At 44.6% G+C, this 25,809-nt stretch overlaps 1 protein-coding gene across 1 annotated transcript in view; it reads left to right on the top strand.

The window, feature by feature from the left end:
• LOC134349158 (TBC1 domain family member 9B-like) overlaps positions 1-25,809 on the top strand; it is an 82,534-nt gene that overhangs the window by 29,296 nt on the left and 27,429 nt on the right. The window contains exons 7-15 of the mRNA XM_063053073.1: positions 1,596-1,787; positions 2,938-3,114; positions 4,942-5,092; positions 12,428-12,642; positions 13,950-14,067; positions 17,894-18,179; positions 19,458-19,587; positions 22,466-22,564; positions 24,700-24,768. Of these exons, the coding sequence (XP_062909143.1) occupies positions 1,596-1,787; positions 2,938-3,114; positions 4,942-5,092; positions 12,428-12,642; positions 13,950-14,067; positions 17,894-18,179; positions 19,458-19,587; positions 22,466-22,564; positions 24,700-24,768 (1,437 nt within the window). The remainder of the gene's footprint in view (positions 1-1,595; positions 1,788-2,937; positions 3,115-4,941; positions 5,093-12,427; positions 12,643-13,949; positions 14,068-17,893; positions 18,180-19,457; positions 19,588-22,465; positions 22,565-24,699; positions 24,769-25,809) is intronic.

The raw sequence follows: 25,809 nt of genomic DNA, 5'->3' as shown, positions 1-25,809 counted from the left end.
CCACAGATTACAACAGGATTGGGTGGTATGTAATGAACCGAGGCAATTAGGGAGCTGAAGGTAAAGGAACCCTTAGGAGGCAGTAATCACAATATGAATGAGTTCAATGTGAAATTTGATAAGGAGAAAGTAAAGTCTGACTTAGCACTATTTCAGTGGAGTAAAGGAAATTACAGTGGCATGAGGGAGGAGTTGGCCAAAATAAATTGAAAGGAGATACTGGCAGGGATGACAGCAGACCAGCAATGGCTTGAGTTTCTGGGAGAAGTGAGGAAGATGCAGGGTAGATTTATTCCAAAATAGAGGATTAAAAGTTTTTAAAAACCTAGAGAATAACTAAAATAATTATTAGGAGGGAAAAGATGAAATGTGAAAGCAAGCTTCAAACAATATTAAGGTGGATAGAAAAACCTTTTTCAGTATATAAAAATAAAAGAGAGATGAGAGTGGATATAGGACCACCAGAAAATGAGGCAGGAGAAATAATAATGGGAGACAAGGAGATGGCAGATGAACTAAATGAGTATTTTACATCAGTCTTCACTGCGGAAGACACTGACAGTGTGCCAGGTGTTGAAGGGTGTAAGTGAAGGTGCTGAAAAAATTGAAAGACCTAAAGGTGTATAAGTCTCCTGGACCAGATGAACTGCACCCTAGGGCTCTGAAAGAAGGAGCATTAGAGATTGTGGAGACATTAGTAATGATCTTTCAAAAATCATTGGCATGGTTCCGGACGACTGGAAATTTGCAAATGTCACTTCACTCTTTAAGAAAGGAGGGAATCAGCAGAAAGGAAAATCCTGCCTGACAAACCTTTTGGAATTCTTTGAGGAGATTACAAGTAGGATAGATAAGGGGGATGTAGTGGATGTTATATATTTGGACTTCTGGAAGGCCTTTGATAAGGTACCACACAAGAGGCTGCTTACCAAGTTAAGAGCCCATGGCATTACAGGAAAGTTACTGTTATGGTTGGAGCATTGGCTGATTGGTAGGAGGCAGTGAGTGGGAATTAAAGGATCCTTTTCCGGTTGACTGCCTGTGACGAGTGGTGTTCCATAGGGATCAGTGTTGGGACTACTTTTTAATGCTGTATGTAAATGATTTAGATGATGAAATAGATGGCTTTGTTGCCCAAGTTTGCATCTCCACCCATTCCACAAGTTCTTTGACCTATGACCATCAGGAAGGAGGTACAGGAGCATCAGGACTAGGACTGTCAGACTGGGTAACAGCTTCTTCCCTCAGGCTGTGAGATTAATGAATACCCTGCCACCACTGAGGTCTCGTCACTGGACAGTGAGCTGTGCTGCTCACTACATACATTTTAAATTTCATTTTGTTAACTTATTTATGGTAATACATTGTTTTATGTGTTGTGTGTGATGTATGGGTGCACTGTGGGCTGGAGGAACGTTGTTTTGTTTGGTTGTATCTCTGCACAGTCAGATGGCAATAAACTTCAGCTTGAGTGTGAAGCATCTGTGTGATGGTACCGTGTGTGTTTACTGACTTGTGGGTTGTCAGCTCTGTGGGATAGGACAATAAGAGGTGGTGATTCCCCTGGCTCCTGACCCCTGGTGTTCTGTTTGCAGGTGACCGTTGTTGAGAAGGCCGACAGCTCCAATGTCCTTCCCAGCCCTCTCTCCATCAGCACGAGAAGCAAAATGACCTTCCTCTTCGCCAACCTGAGGGACCGAGATTTCCTTGTGCAGAGGATCTCCGACTTCCTGCAGCGAACCCCATCGGGGAAGCTAGCCCGCAGCCCCAGTAGCCCAGGGGCTCAGGTAACTAGCTCTTTCCTTCCTCCTGTGGATCCCAACACTCTTGTGATCCAAACATTCTTCAGAAGTCAAGATTGAGGCATAAACTTCAGAGATGCAAAGTAAATTTATGATTAAAGTCACCATATACAACCCTGAGATTCATTTTCTTGCGGGTATTCTCAATAAATACAAGGAAACACCAAAAAGCAAAATAATCATAATAAGTAAATAGCAAAAAAAAAAATCAAGATACGAGTTGTAGAGTTCTTGAAGGATGTGGGGACAGTTCAGTGTGGGGTGAGTGAAGTTATCCCCTCTGGTTCAAGTGCTAATGGTTGAGGGGCAGTAACTGTTCCTGAACCTGGTGGTGGGGGTCCCTGTGATGGGCGCTGCTTCCCTGCGAAAGCGCCCCGTGTAGATGTACTCAATGGTGAGGAGGGCTTTACCCATTAGGGACCGGGCCATATCTACGACTTTTTGTCGGTTTTTGTGGCTTCCGATCATTTTATGAAGAGTTGTGAAGTTATGAAGAGAAGAGGCGGGAGGAGAGAGATTAAAGGAAGGAGATAGATTTCAAGTAGGCATTATCTTCTCATACCAGACTATAGAAAATTCCATCAGAGCCCAGAACACAATACCGCACACGAACAGACCCTTGGCCCATAATGTTGCGCTGAATCAATTAAAATCAGTAGTCAAATAGTTAACTAAACTGATCGTTTATCTGTCTACACAATATCCATATCCTTCCATTGATAACAGTTGACCAGTAAGAAAGACAGATTCAAGCAATATGACATCCGCCACTGAAACAAGAGAAATACAGAGACAAGTGTGACTACTGGAAAATCGACTGAACAATTACTGCAAAGCTGCTCCATATCAGGGCGTTGGAGTTTAGTGTTCAATTCTGTAAAGAAGTTTGTATGTTCCTTCCTGTATGTGTGTTGATTTCCTCCGGATATTCCGGTTTCCTCCCCGTCCAAAAGCGTGCCAGCTAGTACTAGTAAGCTGTGGTCATGTTATGTTGCTGTCAGAAGCATGGCAACATTTGTGGGCAGCCCCAGCACATCCTCACTGATTTGGTTTGATGTAAACAATGCTTTCACTGTATATTTTCCGATGTGTGTGACAAAGCTCATCTTGTTTTGAATCTGTTCCCTTGATTCAGGTTTCTTCGGGGCCGGAGGAGGCTTCCTCCCCGTGTTCCCTGACGTGGAGTCCAGGGTCGGCACTGGGCATCAAGCAGTTTCCTTTTGGTGACGGGGATGGGGACACCCCCACCGCCAGCCAGCCGCTGATGTCGATCTTCCGTCAGGAGTCCCCAGAGGAGCTTAATCCCAAGATGGTATGGTCCTTCCAGACCTTCTGTCAGGAGAATCTGGTGGATTCACCTGGGGGTGGGGGTGGGGGGGGGGATTGGTGACCCAAGCAGCCAATCATAGGGATGAATTTTAATAATGACAGGATTGTAAACCAGAAGTAGTTTGTTAAACTGTGGTCAGGAGATCTTGAAGAGAGCTTTGGCGTCACAGGCGCAGTTTCCTTGGGAATTGTATGCCCAGTGACCACTTTATTAGCTGTCTCCTGTACCTGATAACATAATAAGTGGATGTTCGTGGTCTTCTACTGTAGCCCAGCCACTTCAGTCTTCGATGTGCCGTGCTCTTCTGCACAACACTGTTTGGAGATTGGAGTTGCTGTCGCCTTCCTAGTCTGGCCATTCTCCTCTGATCTCTCTCATTAACCAGGTGTTTTTGCCCACAGAGCTGCTGCTCACCAACAATCACTCCATGGTCAAAGTCACTTTGATTATACTTCCTCCCCATTCTGCTGCTTGGTCTGAACAACAACTGAACCTCTTGACCATGCTTTTATGCATTGAGTTGGCTGATTAGATATTTGCATTAATGTACAGGTGTATCTAACAAAGTGGCCACTGAGGAGGCCTTTTGGCCCATTGGATCTGTGCCAGCTCACAGAGCAGTCCCATTCCCCATCATGTTTCCCCCATGATCCACTCTCCTAACATTCCTGTCAACTCCCCCCCCCCCTTCTTAGCCCCCCACCCAGATTCTTCCATCCTTCAACAATGGGAGCAATTTACAGGCCGGTTAGATCATCAGGCATAAGAACAGAATCAGGCAATTCGGCCCATCGAGTCCACTCCACCATTCCATCTTTTGTTCTTATGCCCCTCAGTCCACAGTGTCGTGCTGAACTAAACAAATATCCGACTCAACTAATCTCTTCTGCCTAAATAATGTCCTCATCCTTCCATTTTCCTCACAACCATGTGCCCATCCAAATGTCTCTTAAAAGTCTCCAGTGTATCTGCCTCTACCACTACCCCAGGCAGTGTGTTCCAGGCACCCACCACTCTGAGTAAAAAAAGCTTATCCTGCACGTATCCCGTCTCACATTAAATGTAGTCCCTTTGGAGAGGGAAAATGGATCAGCCGGGATCGGGTAGAGGAGCAGATTCGATGGGCCAAACGTCCTAATTCTGCTCCTATATCTTATGGTGTCATTAGACGTTTCAGTACTGGGAAAAAGATGCTGTCTGTCTATACCTCTTGTAGAACATAGAACATTACAGTACAGTACAGGCCTTTTAACCTACTCCAAGATCAATCTAACCCTTCACTCCTACATTACCCTCCCTGTTTCTATCATCCATGTGCCTACCTAAGATTCTCTTAAATGTCTCTAATGCACCTGCCTCTACCACCAGCCCTGGCAGGGTGTTCCACACACCCATCACTCTCCATATAAAAAAAAACGTAACAACCACCTCTGATATCTCCTAAGCTTCCCTCCAATCACCTTAAAATTATGCCCTTTGGTGTTAGCTCTGGGAAAAAGTCTCTGGTTGTCCATTCAATCCTAATCTGAATAATAAGACTATCAAATCTCCCCTCACCATCTGCCGCTCCACATAAAACAACCCAAGTTAGTCCAACGTTTCCTTGTCTATATTCCTTGTAGTAGACAATATCTGTATCCGCTCCCAGAAGGTGAAAGAGAGAAAAGAAAATGGCCAGGGTGTTAGACATAGCTATTATGGGGATGTCTAACCCTACCAAATGATTCTGTTAGCCTCTTTGAATCGATGCAGTGAAGGTGTGTTAGTGCGCCTTGTCATTTGTACTGATGTCCCCGTTTGCCTGCACAGGCCAAGGAGAAGATGAAGGAGGAATCCTGGAACATACACTTCTTCGAATTCGGCCGAGGGGTGTGCATGTATCGTACGAACAAGACACAGGACCTGGTGCTGAAGGGTCTGCCCGAGTCCCTGAGGGGAGAGCTCTGGCTTCTGTTCTCAGGTACTGCACACTGAAACCAGTGATCTCTTTCCGTAGAGAACCGGCTGAGAGCTAGCGCTGGGGTTGGGAGCCATGTCGTATGATGAGTCTTTGATGTAGTCAGTGGAGCTCAGAAGAATGAGGGTGGACATCCTACCAGATACTGAAAGGCCTAGATAGAGTGGATGTGGGAGAATGTTTCGTATAGTGGGGGAGTCCAGGACCAGAGGGGACAGCCTCAGAGTACAAGGATGTTCCTCTTATACAGGGATGAGGAGGATGTTCCCATCCCACTCTTACACTAACCTATTTGCCTGTGACTTCCTCCAGTGTTACAGCAAGGTCCAATACAAACTTGAGGAACAACACTGAAGCCTGCTGAATATCAGCTCTCCCAGTTGGGGCAGAGACTCAGATGACCTCCTCCGGCCTTGTCTGTTGCATGTCACAAGCACCAAAAGAGTTAACATACGAGGAGCAAGGGTGTAACGTTGAGACTTTACAGGCATTGGTCAGACTGCATTTGGAGTATTGTGAGCAGTTTTGGGGCCCTTATCGAAGAAACAATGAGCTGGCATTGGAGAGAGTCCAGAGAAAGTTCATGAGAATTATCCCAGGAATGAAAGGGTTAACATATGAGGAGTGTTTGGTGTCTCCGGGCCTGTACTTCCTGGAGCTTAGAAGAATGAGGAGGGATTCCATCGCAATCTATCCAATATTGAAAGGCCTAGTTCGAGTGGATGTGGAGAGGATGTTTCCTACAGTGGGCACAGCCTCAGAGCAGAGATGAGGAAGAATTTCTTTTGTCAGAGGGTGGTGAATCTGTGGAATTCGTTGCCACAGATGGCTGTGGAAGCCAGGTCATTGGGTATGTTTAAAGTGGAGATTGACAGATTCTTTCTTTCTTTCTTTTTAAATCTTTTTATTGAATTAGTACACAAAAGGTAAACCATATAGGCACTAATACACTGTTGCAATATAACTTTACAAGACATATTGATACACAAAAAAAAAGTACAAACAGTGTAGTTTAGATATAAAATAACAAGGTAATATAATAATGTACTAATTTTCATACATATCAATAAGGAAAGGAAAAAAAAACCAAACCCCCCCCCCAAAAAAAACCACCGTGCAACTAATCTAAAAAACAAAGCAAAGCAATGGGCTAACTAGGAATCAAGTAGACTTAAACAACTTAAAACAATCACGTCCTCAAACCCGACCTCCAATAAAAACAGTTAAAAAGCAAGAAGGGAATGTAAATATGGACCGAGAGAAAAAAAGTTACATTAAATGAAAATGTTGAATAAAAGATCTCCAGGTCTGTTCAAATTTAGCTGAAGAATCATAAAGATTTCTTCTAATTTTCTCCAAATTTAAACATAGTATCGTCTGGGAAACCCAAAAGAACGTAGTTGGAACATTAACAACAGGAATTCTGCAGATGCTGGAAATTCAAGCAACATACATCAAAGTTGCTGGTGAACGCAGCAGGCCAAGCAGCATCTATAGGAAGAGGCGCAGTCGACGTTTCAGGCCGAGACCCTTCGTCAGTTTCCGCAGGGATCGCTCCCTATACAACTCCCTTGTCCATTCGTCCCCCCCATCCCTCCCCACTGATCTCCCTCCTGGCACTTATCCGTGTAAGCGGAACAAGTGCTACACATGCCCTTACACTTCCTCCCTTACCACCATTCAGGGCCCCAAACAGTCCTTCCAGGTGAGGCATCACTTCACCTGCGAGTCGACTGGGGTGATATACTGCGTCCGGTGCTCCCGATGTGGCCTTTTATATATTGGTGAGACCCGACGCAGACTGGGAGACCGCTTTGCTGAACATCTACGCTCTGTCCGCCAGAGAAAGCAGGATCTCCCAGTGGCCACACATTTTAATTCCACATCCCATTCCCATTCTGACATGTCTATCCACGGCCTCCTCTACTGTAAAGATGAAGCCACACTCAGGTTGGAGGAACAACACCTTATATTCTGTCTGGGTAGCCTCCAACCTGATGGCATGAACATTGACTTCTCTAACTTCCTCTAGGCCCCACCTCCCCCTCGTACCCCATCTGTTACTCATTTTTATGCACACATTCTTTCTCTCACTCTCCTTTTTCTCCCTCTGTCCCTCTGAATATACCTCTTGCCCATCCTCTGGGTCACCCCCCCCCCCGTCTTTCTTCCCGGACCTCCTGTCCCATGATCCTCTCGTATCCCCTTTTGCCTATCACCTGTCCAGCTCTTGGCTCTATCCCTCCCCCTCCTGTCTTCTCCTATCATTTTGGATCTCCCCCTCCCCCTCCAGCTTTCAAATCCCTTACTCACTCTTCCTTCAGTTAGTCCTGACGAAGGGTCTCGGCCTGAAACGTCGACTGCGCCTCTTCCTATAGATGCTGCTTGGCCTGCTGCGTTCACCAGCAACTTTGATGTATGTTAGTTGGAACATTAGTCTCCTTCCAATGTTGTAAATTACATCTTTTCACCATTTAAGTAAGAAATGCAATCATTCTACGGGCTGAAGGAGAAAGATTACTGGAAATTTTAGGTAATCCAAAGATAACAGTAATAGGATGGGGAGAGATATCTATATTCAATACCTTTGAAATAATATTAAAAATGTCTCTCCAGAAAGTTTCCAGAGTAGGACAGGACCAAAACATATGAGTTAAGGAGGCTATCTCCCCATGACATCTGTCACAAAGAGGGTTAATATGAGAATAAAAACGAGCTAATTTATCTTTGGACATATGTGCTCTATGAACAACTTTAAATTGAATTAGGGAGTGTTTAGAACAGCTAGAGGAAGTATTGACTAGTTGTAAAATATGCGCCCGGTCATCCACCGAAATAATAAAGCCCAATTCCTTTTCCCAATCTGACCTAACCTTATCGAATGGAGCTTTCCTAAGTTTCATAATAGTATTATAGATAATAGCCGTTATACCTTTCTGACATGGATTAAGGTTAATTATAGTATCTAAAATATATGTAGGAGGTAACGTCGGAAAGGAAGAGAGTATAGTACTTAGGAAATTTCTAACTTGGAGATTTCTAAAAAAATGTATTCTTGGTAAGTTATATTTGTTAGATAACTGTTCAAAAGACATAAGGGAACCATCTAAAAGTAAATCCAAAAACCGTGAAATACCATTAGTCTTCCAAATTTGAAAAGTACAGTCCGTGGAAGAGGGGGGAAAGAATATGTTGCCTAAAATAGGAATCGCAAGCCCAAATTGATTAAGATCGAAAAATTTTCAGAATTGAAACCAAATACGTAAGGTATATTTAACTATTGGGTTACAAACCTGTTTGTGGCGTTTCAAATCAAAAGGAAGAGAAGAACTTAAAATAGAGCCAAGTGCATAGCCCTGAGCAGATTGTAATTCCAATACTACCCATTTAGGGATGGATAGTGTATTTTGGTCAAATAACCAAAATTTCATGTGTCGAATATTAATTTGCCCAATAATAGAATCTAAAGTTAGGTAATGCCAAACCTCCATCTCTCTAAGCTTTCTGTAGATGTATTTTACCCAGTCTCGGGTTTTTATTTTGCCAAATAAATGAAGAAATTTTAGAGTCAACTTTGTCAAAAAAGGATTTTGGAACAAAAATCGGTAATGCCTGAAATATATATAAAAATTTTGGCAGAATAAACATCTTAACCGCATTAATACGACCAATCAAAGTTAAATATAATGGAGACCATTTAAATGAAAGTTGAGTAATATGATCAATTAAGGGTAGGAAATTAGTCTTAAATAAATCTTTATGTTTACAGGTAATTTTAATCCCAAAATATGAAAAATGATTATTAATCAATTTAAACGGAAGGTTCTGATACAAGGGAAGTTGCTTATTAATTGGGAAAAGTTCACTCTTACTGAGATTTAACTTGTAACCGGAAAAAAGACTAAATTGTGCTAATAAAACTAAAGCAGCAGGGATAGATTTTTGAGGATTAGAGATATATAAAAGTAAGTCATCAGCACAGAGTGATACCTTATGGGACTTTAAGCCCCGAGTTATCCCAGTAATATTTGGAGATTCTCGAATAGCAATTGCAAGAGGTTCTAATGCAATATCAAATAATAAAGGACTAAGAGGACAACCTTGTCTAGTACCTCGAGAAAGAGGGAAAAAAGGTGAGCTTAAAGAGAGTACGAACTGAGGCCATAGGAGAATGATATAACAATTTGATCCAGGATATAAATTTCGGGCTGAAATTAAACATTTCAAGCACCTTAAATAAGTAAGGCCATTTGACTCTGTCAAAGGCTTTTTCAGCGTCTAGGGAAATGACGCACTCAGGATCGTTTTGTGAGGGAGTATAAACAATGTTTAACTGTGTGCAAATGTTATAAAAAGAATAACGACCTTTAATAAAACCCGTTTGGTCTTCCGAAATAATATAAGGAAGTGCTTTTTCTAATCTGTTTGCTAATAATTTAGAAAAAATTTTAGAGTCAACATTTAATAAGGATATTGGTCTATAAGATGCACATTGAGCAGGATCTTTATCCTTTAATATTAAAGAAGTCGATGCTCTATAGAAGGATTCGGGAAGTTTACCAAGTTTTAATGAGGCCTCCAGAACCCTAAATAACCGAGGGATTAATGAGGATGCAAAACATTTATAAAATTCCACGGTAAACCCATCAGGGCCAGGAGATTTCCCCGGGTTCATAGAGAAAATAACATTCTTAATCTCATCAGTGGTAAAGGAAGTGTCTAGCATAGAAGATATATCCTGTGAAATCTTAGGGAAATCTAGGTTATCTAAAAAATCATACATATATTTAGAGTCTCGTGGAGACTCTGATTGATATAAGGAGGAATAAAAATCAAAAAAGGATTGATTAATCTCAGCTTGATCAAATATCGGTTGATCTTTTTGATTATAAATCTGATTAATTTGAAATTTAGTATAATTAGTCTTCAACTGATTAGCCAACAGTTTACCAACTTTGTCACTATGTATATAAAGTTCGCTTCTTGTTTTCATTAATTGATTTGTAATCGAGGACGAAAGTAATAAACTGTGTTCCATTTGAAGTTCAGTTCTTTGTTTATACAACTTCTCAGAGGGAGCTGTAGCATATTTCTTATCAATTTCCTTAATATTGTCCATAATAACCAGCTCCTCCTGCTTCAACCTCTTCCTCAAAGCAGCAGAGTACGAGATGATCTGACCACGAATATAAGCTTTAAAAGTATCCCAAAGGATGTTCATAGAAATAATCTTCTGTATAGTTGATTGTAAAAAAGAGATCAATCTGTTCATTCATAAAGTTAACAAAATCCGAGTCCTGAAGCAACAGTGAATTAAAACGCCATTGTCTATTATTTTGTGTATTGGCCTGAATTTTAATAGAAAGCTTAAGTGGAGCATGATCCGAAATGGTTATCGAGTCATATTCACATTTAACCACTGAAGAAATAAAACGAGAGTCAATAAAAACATAATCAATTCTTGAATAGGAATGGTGAACATGTGAAAAAAAAGAAAAATCTTATTCCTGAGGATGCAAAAAACGCCAAATGTCCGTCATCCCGGAATCTGAGAGGAATGAGTTAATCAAAGTTGCAGATTTATTGGGTAAGGTCCGTAAAGGAGCCGAACGGTCCAAAGCTGGGGATAAACAAGTATTAAGATCTCCGCCCCAGATTAGTGAAAACTCATTCAAATTCGGGAACAGATTAAATAATGATTTATAAAATTCCAGACCGTCCATGTTAGGAGCATAGATGTTAACCAAAACTACCTTTCACTAACCAATAGAAATCTACCATTCGGATCAGAAATAATATCGTGTTGTACAAAAGTGATTGAGGGATCTATAAAAATAGAGACTCCTCGAATCTTAGCATTAGAATTCGAATGGAAGTGTTGATCCTTCCAAAATTTAAAAAAACGTAGTCTGTCCCCCCTCCGCACGTGGGTCTCTTGTAAGAATAAGGCGTGCATTAAGTCTCCGGAATACTTTAAAAACTTTTTTCCTTTTAATTGGATGATTAAGACCGTTAGTATTCCAAGAAACAAAATTAATAGTAGACTCCATAAACCCTAAAGTCAACCCGCAAAAAAAAGGAGGATTGACAATATGTTCGACCCACGAACCCGGAAAGGGAACAGAACAAACAAGAGATAACAGGAAGGAGAACACGACCAATACTTCGGTAATATAAGTAGCCCAAGAAGGAAAAAACTAAAAAGTGAAGCCCCTCCCACCACCCCCACCCCATGACCCCAAAGCTAAATCTAAAATAGATCAGCCAGAAAGAAGCGAGCACTAGAACTACCCCCACGACTTCCGATAGACGCTCACTAAAAAAAAGTGTATATATAAAAGGATCAGCTAAAGTTATAAAACAGTAGAGGAATAAAAAAAAAGTACACCGATTAAGACGAACACGATATAATACAAAGAAAAAACAAGTAAATATAAAGAAAACCGTTAATGAAGATAGATTCTTGATTAGTCAGGCTGTCAAAGGTTATGGGGAGAGGGAGGCAGGAGAATGGGGTTGAGAGGGATTATAAATCAGCTATGATAGAATGGCGGAGCAGACTTGATGGGCTGAATGGCCTAATTCTGCTCCTGTGGTCTTTGTTCCTTGTCACTATTTGCATATCTTCATGATTGTGTAACCTAATGGGGTTGAAGAGAAAAATATCAGCCATGGTAGAATGGTGGAGCGGACGTGATGGGCCAGATGGCCTAATTCTGCTCCCATGTCCTATGGTCTCACTTGCTCTGCTGGGAAACACCCTTTACAATTCGATACCCGGTGCGGTGGGAGACTGCTCGACCATGGAAAGATGTTCTGCCATTTGCTCTGATCACAGTGGCCCACTGCCCACCTCCTTTCTGTCGCCTTTCCTCCACAGAGTCACACAGCGTGCAGACAGACCCTTCGGCTCCTCTCATCCACGCTAGACGTGGTGATAAGCAGCACCTCCATTTGGCCCACGTCCCTCTGACCCTTTCCTGTCCACGTACAGTACCTATCCAGACATTTTCAACATTGGCTTTATTTGTCATATGTACATCTTTTAATGTCAGCGACCAAAACACCACACTTCCGGTGCCAACACTGCATGCCCACAAGTTACTAAACTGAACGGGTACGCCTTTGGACTGCGGGAGGTACCCGGCGCAGCTGGGGAGACCCTTGCAGTCACGGGGAGAACGTACAGACTCCTCACAGACAGGGATGGGGATTGAAGTGGCTCGCTGGCTTTGTAAAGAGTTACGCTAACTTCTGCACCACCATGCTGTTCCTCTTCATGAGACACCGAAAATCCATTTTAGCAGGTTACAGCCAGTGTTTGCTGGTCTCTCGTAGGGGCCCTGAACGAGATGCTGACACATCCTGGGTATTATGCCAGGCTGGTGGCTGAGTCCACGGGCAAGTACACTCTGGCTACTGACGAGATTGAGAGAGACCTGCACCGCTCAATGCCTGAACACCCGGCCTTTCAGAACGAGTTGGGCATCGCAGCCCTCCGCAGGGTCCTGACTGCCTACGCCTTCCGTAACCCCAACATCGGCTACTGTCAGGTGAGAGCTTCTACTCTCTCCAACCACGCTGACACACCCTCATCTGTCCAGAAAAAAACCCTTCCCCTCCCCTCTCTCCCAATCCCCTCCCCCTCCCATACCCTACACTCCCACCCCCTCCCTAACCCCTCCCTCTGAGCCTCCCTACCCTCACCCTCCCTTCCCCCCATACCCTACACTCCTACCCCCTCCCTCTGAGCCTCCCTCCCCTCCTTCCCCCTCCCACCCTCAGCTTCCCTTTCTCCCCTCCCCCAGTTCCCCCTTCTCACCCTCCCAGCTCCCCCCTTCTACCCCAGTTCCCCCTTTGCCCCTCCCTCTTCCCTCAGTTCCCCCTTCGCCCCTCCCTTCCCTCCCTCTTCCCCTCCCCCCTCCCCAGCTCCCCCTTCTCCCCCTCCCCCAGCTCCCCCTTCTATCCCTCCCCAGTTCCGCCTTCTCCCCTCCCTCTTCCCCACTTCCCCCTCTTCCCCTCCCTCCTTTCCCCCTCCCCAGCTCCCCTTCTCCCTCTCCCCCTTCTCCCCTACCCCTCTCCTCCAGTTCCCCCTTCTCACCCTCCCAGCTCCCCTTCTCCCCTTTCCCCAGTTCCCCTTCTCCCCCTCCCTCTTCCCTCCCTGCTCCCCAGTTCCCCCTTCTCCTCCCCTTCCCTCCTCCCCAGCTCCCCTTCTCTCCCTCACCCCTTCCCCTTCTCCCCCTCACTCCTCCTCCTTCTCCCCCTCCCCTTTCCCCCTTCTCCACCCTCCCCATTCCCCCTTCTCCCCAGCTCTCCCTTCTCCCCTCCCCTTCTCACCCCACTCTCATTCTCCTGCCCTTCAGGGGTTATTACTGTTCCAGAAGGCAGCTTTCAGCGAAACTGAATATTGAAAGGCCTTGATAGAGTGGACATGGACGGGATGTTTCCAGTGGTGGAGAGCAGATTTCTCAGCCTCAGAGTAGAGGGGCGTCCATTTAGAACAGAGATGAGGAATTTCTTCAGCTGGATTGTGATGAATCTGTAAAATTCATTGTAATAGACGGCTGAGGAGGGGATGTCATTGGTATACTTAAAGCAGAGGTGGATGGGTTCTTGATTAGTCAGTTGCATCAAAGGTTACGGGGGGGGAGGCAGGAGTGGGGTTGAGAGGAAAGCTGATGGAATGATGGAGTAACCCCGATGGGCTGAATGGCCTAATTTTGCTCCTGTGTCGTGTGGTTTTAGTGATGTTGTTTGGCTGCGTTTAGTTTTTACCTGTCCTAGGGACCTGCGTGCACTGTTGGGGTATTGCAGCTTTTTCTGACTGACCTGGCTGTGATCTCTGACTTCCTACGCACAGGCCATGAACATCGTCACGTCTGTCCTCCTCCTGTACTGCAATGAAGAGGAAGCGTTCTGGCTCTTGGTCGCACTGTGCGAGCGAATGCTCCCGGATTACTACAACACCAGGGTGGTCGGTGAGTGTGACTAGCTGCCTACTTCCCTCATCAGTTCCTGGTTCGAGCTGATCGTAGAGTCAGACTCAGGTTTAGTACCACTGACATGCCGTGACGTTTGTTGTTTTGTGACTGCAGTATGAGGTTGAAGATTAAAGATGGTTTAATCTCAATTCCATGAAGGAGAACAAAATATTTGCTACTCCAGATCCAAAGCAGCACAAAAAAGCCACAGTAATACATAAGATTAGCGTACACAATATTGATTTTCTGTCCACAGAGCGAGACTGGGCACAGGAGTGTCTGTAGGTAAGATGGCTGGCAGGAAGTGATAAAGTGGTGGTGGTTGGGGATGAGGAGGGTGGAGAGACTGATCAGTTGTTGTGCAGTGCAATACATTAAAATTACTATCAATTATAATTAAAATATTTTTTAAAAGGCAAAAAGAGAGGAAAGTATTTACTGTTAGTGGGTTTTTATACACGAGATTTTGCAGATACTGGAAATATTGTGCAACACACACAATGCTGGAGGAACTCAGCAGCTCAGGCAGTGTCTATGGAGAGGAATAAACAATCACCTTTTCAAGCCAAGACCCTTCGTCAGCACTGGTGTTCATGGATTTATGGACTATTCAGAAACCTGATGGTGGAGGGGAAGGTGTCCCTAAAACGTTGAGCTGTTTTACCTCCTCCACGATGGTAGTAATGAGAAGAGGGTGGGTCAGGGTGTTCAGGGTCTTTAACGATGGATACCACCTTTTCAGTCATTGTCTTTTAAAGGTGAATACTGTGCTGGGGAGACGAGTCCCCATGGTGGAGCTGGCTGAGTTTACAGGTTTCTGCAGCTTTTTCTGATCCGGTGCAGTGGCCCCTCTGCACCAGACGGTGATGCAGCCAGTCAGAGTGCTCTCCACAGTACACCTGTGAGTCTTTGGTGACATACCAAGTTTGACTTGCTGCCTGCCTCCCCTCATTGGGCCCTGTTAGAGGTGGATACGAACTCACAGAGTGGGACAGCACAGAATCAGGCCATTTGGTCCATCATCTCAGTGCTAGCTCCTGTTTTGTCCATCTGTGCCAATGCTATTTGCCTACATTTGGGCGGTATCCTTCTACACCTCGCCTACTTCAGTGTTTGTCTAAACTCCTTGTAAACCTAACAACTGTTTCTGATTCCACCTCCTCCTCTGGCAGTGAGTTTCACATTCCATCCACTGTGTGTGTGAAAGACTCACCCCTCAGGTCCTCTTTAAACCACCTTCCTCTCACCTTGTCTCTGCCCCCCTGTTTTTTTGTAACCTCTTAGAGATTTACCACGGTATTCTGAGCACAGCTCAAAGTGGAGTTTATTGTCATCTGCAATTAAAAACTTACATGCAGCAACATCACAGATACAGAGCATCAGATAAACAGCAGTCACTGATTAATCATAAATGAAAAGTTCCAAGGAAATTAATTATCACAGAACACTTATCTCACTGTATACTACCCAGCCTTGTGGGCATTCACTGTAAATACAAAGAACACAGTAGGATCAATGAAAGATCGCACACAAGCAATGCAGATTATCAACCAATGTGCAAAAGACAAACTCTGCAATTGCAAAAAGAAAATGATAATAATAATACTAAATAAGCTATAAATATTGAGAACATGCGATGAAGAGTCCGTAGGTTGTGGGAACACTTCACTGATGGGACAAGTGAAGTTGAGTGAAATTATCCACACTGGTTCCGGAGCCTGATGGCTGAGGGGTAATAACTGATGCTGAACCCAATGGTGTGGGTCCTGAGACTCCTGTACCTTCTTCCTGTTGGCAGCAGTGAGTGGAGAGTATGTCCTGGGCGTTGGGATTCATTGACACTGGATGCTGCTTGCCTGTGACAACGCTCTCCGTTTCACACAATTAAACACTATTTTTACAAGAAAGGACAGATTTAGAAACACCCATTTTAGAGCAAAATGATCATAGTGCTGCTAAACTGTAGTGGTTAGGGTTTTATTCACACAGAGAATGGTGGGTGTGTGAAACACCAGGGGTGGTGGTAGAGGCGGATACATTAGGGACATTTAAGAGACTCAGACAGGCACATGGATGATAGAAAAATAGAGGGTTATGTGGGAGGGAAGGGTTAGATTGATCTTACAGTGGGCACAACATTGTGGGCTGAAGGGCCTGTGCTGTGCAGTAGTGTTGTACGTTTTAAGTATATTGCATGTATCATGCTGTGATCTGGAAACAGAAAATGGCTGCAGAGAGGTTCTTACAATTCCAGTCAGGTGTATTGATTGATTAAGTGATCTAAGTTGTATCCATGGGAACTGAAGGGAGAGGTTTGCTGTGACATTTTGCAATTGAAGTTACAGTGAACTGGATTATTACTGTCACAGGTACCAAGTTACGGAGAAAATCCACACCGATCATTCCATACATGTATATCGAGGCAGTACAAGGAAATGGGTAGAAGAATGCAATGCCACAGTTGTAGAGAAAGTGCAAAGGTGGTCAAAGTCGGGTTCATTGTCATCTGCACGGGCCATGTACGAGTCATTTTGAAGTTGTATAAGACATTAGTGAGGCCTAATTTGGAGTATTGTGTGCAGTTTTGGTCACCTACCTACAGGAAAGATGTAAATAGGGTTGAAAGAGTACAGAGAAAATTTACAAGAGTGTTGCTGGGTCTGGAGGACCTGAGTTATAATGATAGATTGAATAGGTTAGGGCTTTATTCCTTACAATGTAGAAGATTGAGAGGAGATTTGACAGAGGTCTACAGAATTATGAGGGATATAGATACGGTAAATGCAATAGGTTTTTTCCACCGAGGTTGGGTGGAACTACAACTGGAGATCATGAGTTAAGGGTGAAAGGTGAAAAGTCGAAGGGGAACATGAGAGGAGACTTCTTCACACAAAGGGTCGTGGGAGTGTGGACGAGCTGCCAGCACAAGTGGTGCATGTGAGCTCAATTTCAACGTGCAAGAGAAGTTTGGATAGGTACATGGATGGTGGGGGTAGAGAGGGCTATGGTCCTGGTGCAGATCGATGGGAGTAGGCAGTTTAAATTGTGTGGCACAGTCTAGATGGGCTGTATTCTGCTATGACTTTATATGTGTGCACAGGTGCAATAATAAACTTGCAGCAGAATCACGGACACAGAGTGTCAATAACATTAATAGCGTCAGAGCCATGACAATGTACGTTGAGAGACCAATACCGGATGCCCATTCAAGAGTCTTGTAACAGTGGGGCAGAAGTTGTCCTGAGCCTGATGGTATGTTCTTTCAGGCTTTGGATTTTTCTGGTCTTAATGCGTAATCACTAACATGGAACATGAACAGGCCTTTGATGTTGTTCCAAACCAATTAAATTAGTAATCAAATGCCCAACTAAACCAATCCCTTATGCCTACACAAGTCCATATCCTTCCATTTTCCTCCCATTCATGTGCCTATCTAAACATTTCTTCAAAGTCTCTTAATGTGTCTGCCCCTAACACCATTCCAGAAACCACCACTCTCTGAGTGAAAAAGGCTTTCCCCTCACATCCCCTTTGAAATTACTCCCCTCTCCTTAAATGCATGCCCTCTGGTATTAGACATTTCAACCCTAGGGGAAAAAATTACTGTCTGTTTACTTTACCTATGCCCCTCATAATCTTATAAACCTCCATCAGATCTCCCCTCAGTCTCCAGAGATAACAGCCCAAGTTTGTCCAACCTCTTGTTATATCACATGCCCTCTAATCCTGGTAAACCTCTTCTGCACACTTTCCAAAGCCTCGCATGCTAACGACCTTGTGTTTCAGCCATTGGTTACATGCCTTTCCATGACTGCTGTTTCAGGTGCTCTGGTGGATCAGGGCGTGTTTGAGGACCTCACGCGGGATCATCTCCCCCTCCTGTACGATTGGATGCAGGAACTAGGCGTCATCAGCACCATCTCTCTCTCCTGGTTCCTCACCCTCTTCCTCAGCGTCATGCCCTTCGAGAGCGCTGTCGTCGTGGTTGACTGCTTCTTCTACGATGGCATCAAGGTCATTTTCCAGGTGTCCCTGGCGGTGCTGGAGGCCAACATGGAGAGGCTGGTGAACTGCTTGGACGAGGGGGAGGCCATGACCATTCTTGGCAGGTGACTGGCAGTCTCATTCACCATTACCGGTAACAAGGCCTGTACCCGCTGGGGTTAAAGAATTCAGAATCCAGTTTATTTCATTAATGTACTGTATGTCGTGAAATTTTTTGTTTTATGGCAGCAGTACAGTGCAATCTATAAATTGCAATGAGAAATATATATATATTAAAACATTAAATAATTAGTGCAGAAACAGTAGGATAGTGTGAATGGGTTCATGGACCATTCAGAAATCTGACGGTGGAGGGGAAGAAGCTGTTTTTGAAATGTGTGTGCTTCTTTGGGTTCTGTGCCTCCTCCCTGATGATTGTAAGCCGTGTTCTGTCGTTAATGATTGTCGCCTTTTTGAAATATCACCTTTTGAAGGGAGGTTAGTGCCCAAGGATGGAGCTGGCTGAGTTTACAGTCGTCTGTGGCTTTTTAAATCCTGCGCAGTGATGCGACTAGGTAGACACACATTCTGGTGACACACCAAATCTCCCCAAACTCCTAATGAATTTAAGCCTTTAGCGTACTTTCTTCATGATTGCATCAATATGTTGGGTCCAGTAAAAACGGCCAAGTCATTGGGTGTATTTCAAGTGGAGGTTGATGGGTTCTTGATTACTAAGGGCTTCAGATGTTACGGGGAGAAGGCAGGAGAATGGGATTGAGAGGGATAATAGATCAGCCGTGATGAAATGGCAGAGCAGACTCGATGGGCTGAATGGCCTAATTCTTCTCCTATGTCTTATGGTCTAACAATAGCAGAATGTAGAATAAAGTGTAACAGCTACAGAGGAGGAGAGAGTTTTGTGTCGATAGTCACATGCACATCAAAAGTAACAGTGAAATGGGGTTTGCGTGAAGTCGTATCAAATCAGCAAAGATTGTGCTGGGCAGCCTGCAAATGTTGCCATGTTTCTAGTGCCAACATGGCATGCCCACAACTGACTAATGCTACCCGCACCGCGTTAGAATGTGGGAGGAAACTGGAGCTCTCAGAGGGAAGTGCAGTGCAGGCAGACAATAAGGTGAAAGGTCATAAGGCAGTGGATTATGAGGTCAGGAGTCTATCTTACCATTCTCGGGGACTGGTCATTAGCGGGTTAGAAGCTGTCAATGAGCCTGGTAGTACGTGCTTTCAGATATTTGTATCTTCTGCGTGATGTGAGGGGAGAAAAGTATGAACTTTCCTCAGTGTGAACTTAAGTTAATGCGATTGTTTGATTATTGTTTCCCCGAGTGTTTGCTCTGGCGGCTGTGCGGAATAAACTGACTTTGCCTTTTCCTCAGCTACCTGGACAATGTCTGCAACACGCAGTCTGCTTCCCCTCCTATCCCACACCTGCACGCGATACTCACCGGGGGCAATGACCTGCCATCACAGGTTGACATCTTTGAATTGATTAAGGCATCATACGAGGTGAGCATGGGCGGGCTTCAACACCTCTCTTGCAGTGAAGTTTGTTACCTTGTGTCCTACCTGCCCCTTCCCCAACGCAACCCAACCCAGCGCTCTTCTGCTTACAGACAGGGGTTCTCCAGAAGTGTGGCCGTTGTTCTGTCTGTGTGTCTATAGAAAAGGAGGCTACCCCTATTTTTTGTTCTATTTACAAGTCATAGGTTTCAATGAACTACAAGTGCAGACTGACTAATGCTTTATAATGCCTCCGCTTTACATCCTCGCTTTTATATTCTAGTCCTCTTGAAATGAATGCTATCATTGCATTTTCCTTCCTCACCGCAGACTCAACCTGCAAATTAACCTTTAGGGAATCCTGCACAAGGACTCCCAAGTCCATTTGCACCTTAGATTTTTGTAATTTCTCTCCATTTAGAAAATAGTCAACACTTTCATTTCTGCTATCAAAGTGCAGGAACATACACTTCCCGACATTGTATTCCAGCTGCCATTTCTTTGCCCATTCTCTTAATCTGTCTGTCCTTCTATGGCCGCTGTACTTCCTCAAAACCACCTGCCTCCCCACCTATCTTCATATCGTCGGCAAACTTTGCAACAAAGCCATCAACTCTATCACCAAATCATTGACGTATGACATAAATAGAATCGATCACAACACAGACCCTTGTGAAACACCACTAGTCACCGGCAGCCAGCCAGAAAAGGCTCCCTTTATTCCCACTCTTTGCATCCTGCCAATCAGCCACTGCTTTATCTGCTAGAATAGTTCCTGTAATACCATGGGCTCATGTGTGGCACCTTGTCAAAGGCCATCTGAAAATCCAAGTACATAACATCAATCAATTTCCATTGTCTGTCATGCTAATTATTTCTTCAAAGAATTCCAACAGATATGTCAGGCAAGATTTTCCCTTGAGGAAACCATGCTGATTATGACCTACTTTATCATGTGCCTCCAAGTACCCTGAGACCTCATCCTTAATAATCAACTCCAACATCTTCTTAACCATTGAGGTCAGACTAACTGGCCTATAGTTTCCTTTCTTCTGCCTTTCTCCTTTCTTGAAAAGTGGAGTGATATCTGCAATTTTTCAGTCTTACAGAATCATTCCAGAATCTAGTGTTTCTTGAAAGGTCATTACTAATACCTCCACGATCTCTTCAGCCATCTCTTTCAGAACTCTGGGGTGTACACCATCTAGTCCAGGTGACTGATCTACCTTCAGACTTCTTAGTTTCCCAAGAACCTTCTCTCTAGTTATGGTAACTTCACACACTTCATGCCCTTGACACTCCCACCATACTGCTCCTGTATTCCACCATGAAGACTGATGCAAAATACTTCTTCAGTTTGTCCACCATTTCATCGTCCCCCATTATGACCTCCCCAACATCGTTTTCCAGCAGTCCGATATCCACTCTCGCCTCTCTTTTACACTTTATGTATCTGAAGAAACTTTTGGTATTCTCTTTAACATTATTGCCTAGCTTACTTTACCTTTTTAATGACTTTTTTAGTTGCTTTCTGCTACTTTTTAAAAGCTTCCCAATCCTCTAACCATCCACTAATTTTTGCTCTGTTATATGCCCTCTCTTTGACTTTTATGTTGGCTTTGACTTCTCTTATTAGCCACAGTTGTGTCATCTTTCCTTTAGAATAATTCTTTTTCTGTGGGATGTCTATATCCTGTGCCTTCCCAAATGCATCCAGAAATTCCAGCCGTTGCTGCTCTGCCATCATCCCTGCCAGTGTTCTTTTCCAATCAATTCTGGCTAAATCCTCTCTCATTCCTCTATAATTCCCTTTACTCCACTGTAATATTGATACATCTGACTTTAGCTTCTCCTTCTCAAATTTCAGGGTGAGTTCAATCATATTATAATCACTTTCCCCTTAGGGTCTTTTACTTTAAGCTCGCTAATCAGTTCTGGTTCATTGCACAACACCCAAAGCAGAATAGCTGATCCACTAGTGGGCTCAACCAGAGCTTCTCTCAAAAGTCATCTCATAAGAACACTAGAAATTCCCCTCCTAGAATCCAGCACCAACCAGCATCTTTGGAATTTGGGAGGAAATTGGAGAAAATGCACACAGTTTTGGGGAGAATGGACAGACAGCCAGCTTCCTGGTGCTATAACAGTGTTACATTAACCTCCATACTACTATGCTGCTCAGAAATAAACTATTTCAGATTCAGATTTATTTAGCACATGTATATTGAAACATAGTGAAATGCACCATTTCCTTTAACCAACAACCTAAGGATGTGCCGGGGGCAGCCCACAAATTTCACCACGCATTCCAGCATCAACGCAGCGTGCCCAGTGTTCTGCAGAGCAACACAAGAATAATACATGATGCGAGGCAAGCCCCTTTCCCAGTCTCCTGTCCACCCCACTCGCACACAAATATGGCTCCAAGCACAGGACAGTATCAAATTAAAACACGATTATCACCATCTTCGACATAATCAAGCCTGAGGAGCCCAAGTTACACACACACACACACACACAGAGTTTGACTATCTGTCTATCCATCGCTCATCTCTCTATCTCTGTCTCTCATGAGTGCACAGTCTCTCTCTCTCACTCACACTCTCTCACACCAGTAGGCTGGTAGAATACCTTGCCGCTGTAGTGGCAGCATTAGCAGCCGCAAGGAGGAAATGCACTAACTCTTGTCTTGTTGCAATGTCCACGCCCCCACCACGCTCTGACTTCCTGCCCCTCAGTAGCACCGTCCGTTGGAGGGACAGGTCTCTCCTTTCATTGGTGTCTAAGGCTGGTGTGGGGAGCCATTGAGGCTGGACCTGAAAGGGTGGGAACTGTGAGCTGAGATCTCCTCCCTCAGGGGCTGCTTCGTTCTTCCTCTCTTTAGAAGTTCGGCTCGATCCAAGCGGAGGCGATTGAGCAGATGCGTTTCAAGCAGAGATTGAAGGTGATTCAAACCCTGGAAGACTCGGCCAAGCGGAGTGTGGTAAGGGACATGCACAGGAACGGCTAGCAGTCTCCACGGACCTGGAAGAAAGGGGGTGGCCCGTGGGACAGGAAAGACATTTGGAAGAGATGGGCCCCTGTACTCTGGAGTTGGGAAGGGCGGAAATCTGGCAGTGGAGGGAAGGTACACTCTTGGTTGAAGCAGGGAAAGCACTTTATTTACTTAGAATATAGAACATTACAGCACAGTACAGGCCCTTCGGCCCACAATGTTGTGCTGACCTTTTAACGTGCTTTATGATCATTCTAGCCCTTCTCTCGCACGTACGTACTTACCTACCTACCTTCTGCCCGTTATGCCAGCTGACAGCAATAAAGGTCCTCCATCTCTCTCTGTCCTTGGCCAAAATCACTTTGTGTCTTGGTCTTGGCAGTGATCAGGGCTTCCTTCATCGTGCCGGTAGCTTCCTCTCAGTTTTCACTACTGTCAGCCATGCAAGTCTTGTGTGGAAACTCAGGGATACCGTAGCACACAAATGGAGAAGGGTTTTTCATTGCTGTTTCCAACAGTTTTGTTTGACCAGTCTGGGTTGTTACCCTGAGATGATACCCCTCCTCTCGAACCTGGAGGACCAGTGGACCACTCTTAGTCTGGCCTCTACCCTTTGACCTGTTTGGCATGGGTGACCCTACCAAGAGCCAAAGCATAAGGCCCTGACCCCAGCCAGCATAGCTCTCTGAGTCATTGAGGCATGCAAACCTGCAAACCATGGCAGGGTTGTGGTCCTTTTGGAGCTCCCTCCTACATAGCCCTCAATTTTTATCATCTACGTGCCTTTATAAAATTGTGGTAACACTCGGTAGTTCAGGCCGCATCTAGGACCAAGAGTTAACATTTCAGGTAACGAATTCTGCATTGGAATTGGTTTATTACTGTCAAATGTACTGAGATACAGTGAAAAGCTTGTCTTACACTCTGTTCATACAGATCAGATCATTACACCGTGCACTGAGGTAGAACAAGGGAAAACAGTAACAGAATGCAGAATAAAGTGTTACAGTTACAGAGAAAGTGCAGTGCAGGCAGATAATAAGGCGCAAGGTCATAACGAGGTAGATTGTGAGGACAAAGTCCATCTTATCGTACTAAGGAACTTTTATAACAGTAGGGTAGAAGCAGTCTTTCAGCCTGGTGGTACGTGCTTTCAGGCTTTTTTATCTTCTGCCTGAATCATCAACGGCCTAGAGCCATAGAGAAGGTTGCGGAGGGGTGAGTAGGAGGGGGCGAATAAGTTGGAAGGGCAAGTACGTGAGGGTCAGTAGGCCTGGGAAATCCTCTTAGGTGAGACTTGGGTTGCTGAGATGGCTTTGGTGTTCATGTGTTGATATAGGAAGGTGGAGAGGAACTAAAAGACCCCTGTAGGAGGTTCTGAAATGCAGTGAATGCTGGGCCAGGCCCGGAAACTCAGAGCAGATGCTGGAAATGCTGCATAGGCCAGGCAGCGCCTTTGCAGAGTGGTAATGGTACCCATGGGTGACCTGCGGTGGAATTTGACAGTTCTGATGCAGATAAAAAAAATAATCTGAATCACTTTTGTTATCAGACATGAGAGATCCTGCGGATGCTAGAATCCCAGAGGAACACAAAATGCTGGCGACACGCAGCAGATCAGGCAGCATCTATGGAAGGGAATAAACAGTCAACGTTACCGGCTGAGATCCTTCACCACTCTCTTAGGTGGTGAGAAGTGAGTTGCTTTGTGGCACCAGTACAGTGTAGTGAAATAAAATTACTATAAATTACAAAATAGATCGTGCAAAAATAAAGGAATAGTGAGGTGTTTGGAGATCTGATGATGGAAGGGAAGAAACTATTCCTGAGGGTGTGTCTTCAGGCTTCAGACCCCCTCCTCCCTGATGGTAGCGGTGAGAAGAGGGCATGTCCTGGGTAATGGGGTCCTTGGTGACGGATGCCAACTTTTGAGACATTACCTTTTGTAGGTGTCCTCGATGGTGGGGAGGGTTGATCCTGTGATAGAGCTGGCTCAGCTTACAACAGAAGAGTTTTTAAAATGCCCCAACGTGATGCTCATCATTGCGGGTCACATCATCAGCTTGTTCCACCAGTCATCTCTGTTGACTTATGTTTCCTGAATTTGCGCCGTCTTGTTGCAGGTGCGTGCCATTCTGACTGACACCGCCTTCAGCATCGAGGAACTGGAGGAACTCTATCTGCTTTTCAAGGTTAGAGCTGTCGTGAGGCCTGTCAGTGAATTACACGTTAATGGTCAGTCCGGTCGGGTCACCCTGAACCCTGAAGCAGCAGCTGATATGGATGAATCAGGAAAAGTCTCCAGGTACAGAGGAGATCCTGGCTGAGAAGAGGTGGTTAAAGTCAAGACCGCTCAGAGTCAGAGTCAGGTTTATTATCACTGGGGTACAGTACATTCCGAAATTTGTTGTTTTGCAGCAGCAGTACAGTGCGATACGTAAAGAAGACTTAAGTTACAATAAGAAATACAAGACATAAGCAAGTAGTGCAAAAACAGAGTGAAATAGTGAGCCAGTTACAAACAAGAGAATATCTGCAGGTGCTGGAAATGCAAGCAACACACTCAAAATGCTGGAAGAACTAGGTAGTGTTCATGGGTGCACTGTCTATTTGGAAATCTGATGATGGAGAAGAAGCTGTTCCTAAAACATTGAGTGTGTATGACCCTGTTATGGTTACTGTCCTATAGCTTAGTTGAGTATGCCCACAAGAAAATGAATCTCAGGGTTGTATTTGGTGACGTGTACTTTGACAATAAAATTTACTTTGAACTTCTCAGGCACCTGTGCCTCCTCCCTGATAGTAGTAACGAGACAAGGGTATGCCCCAGTTGGAAAGGGACTTTAATGATGAATGCTGCCTTTTGAAGGTGTCAACGATGGTGGGGAGGATAGCGCCCACGATGGAACTGGCTGAGTCTACAAGCCTCTGCAGCCTTTTCCGATCCTTTGCAACGGCCCCTCCATACCAGACAGGGATGCAGTCAGTTAGAATGCTCTCCACGGTACGCCTGTAGAAATTTGCAAGGTTCTCCTCAAACTGCGAATGAAATATTGCTGCTGTCGTGCCTTCTTTGTAGTTGCATCAATATGTTGGGCCCAGGAAAGATCCTCAGAGATAGTGACAGCCAGGAACTTGAAACCGAGGAATTTGACACTGCTCACCCTTTCTACTGCAGACCCCTTGATGAGAACTGGTGTGTGTTTTCCTGATGTCCCTTTCCTGAAGTCCAC

Source organism: Mobula hypostoma, chromosome 7, assembly GCF_963921235.1.
Source record: "Mobula hypostoma chromosome 7, sMobHyp1.1, whole genome shotgun sequence".
NCBI lineage: Eukaryota > Metazoa > Chordata > Chondrichthyes > Myliobatiformes > Myliobatidae > Mobula > Mobula hypostoma.
This window is presented reverse-complemented; position numbering and strand designations above follow the sequence as displayed.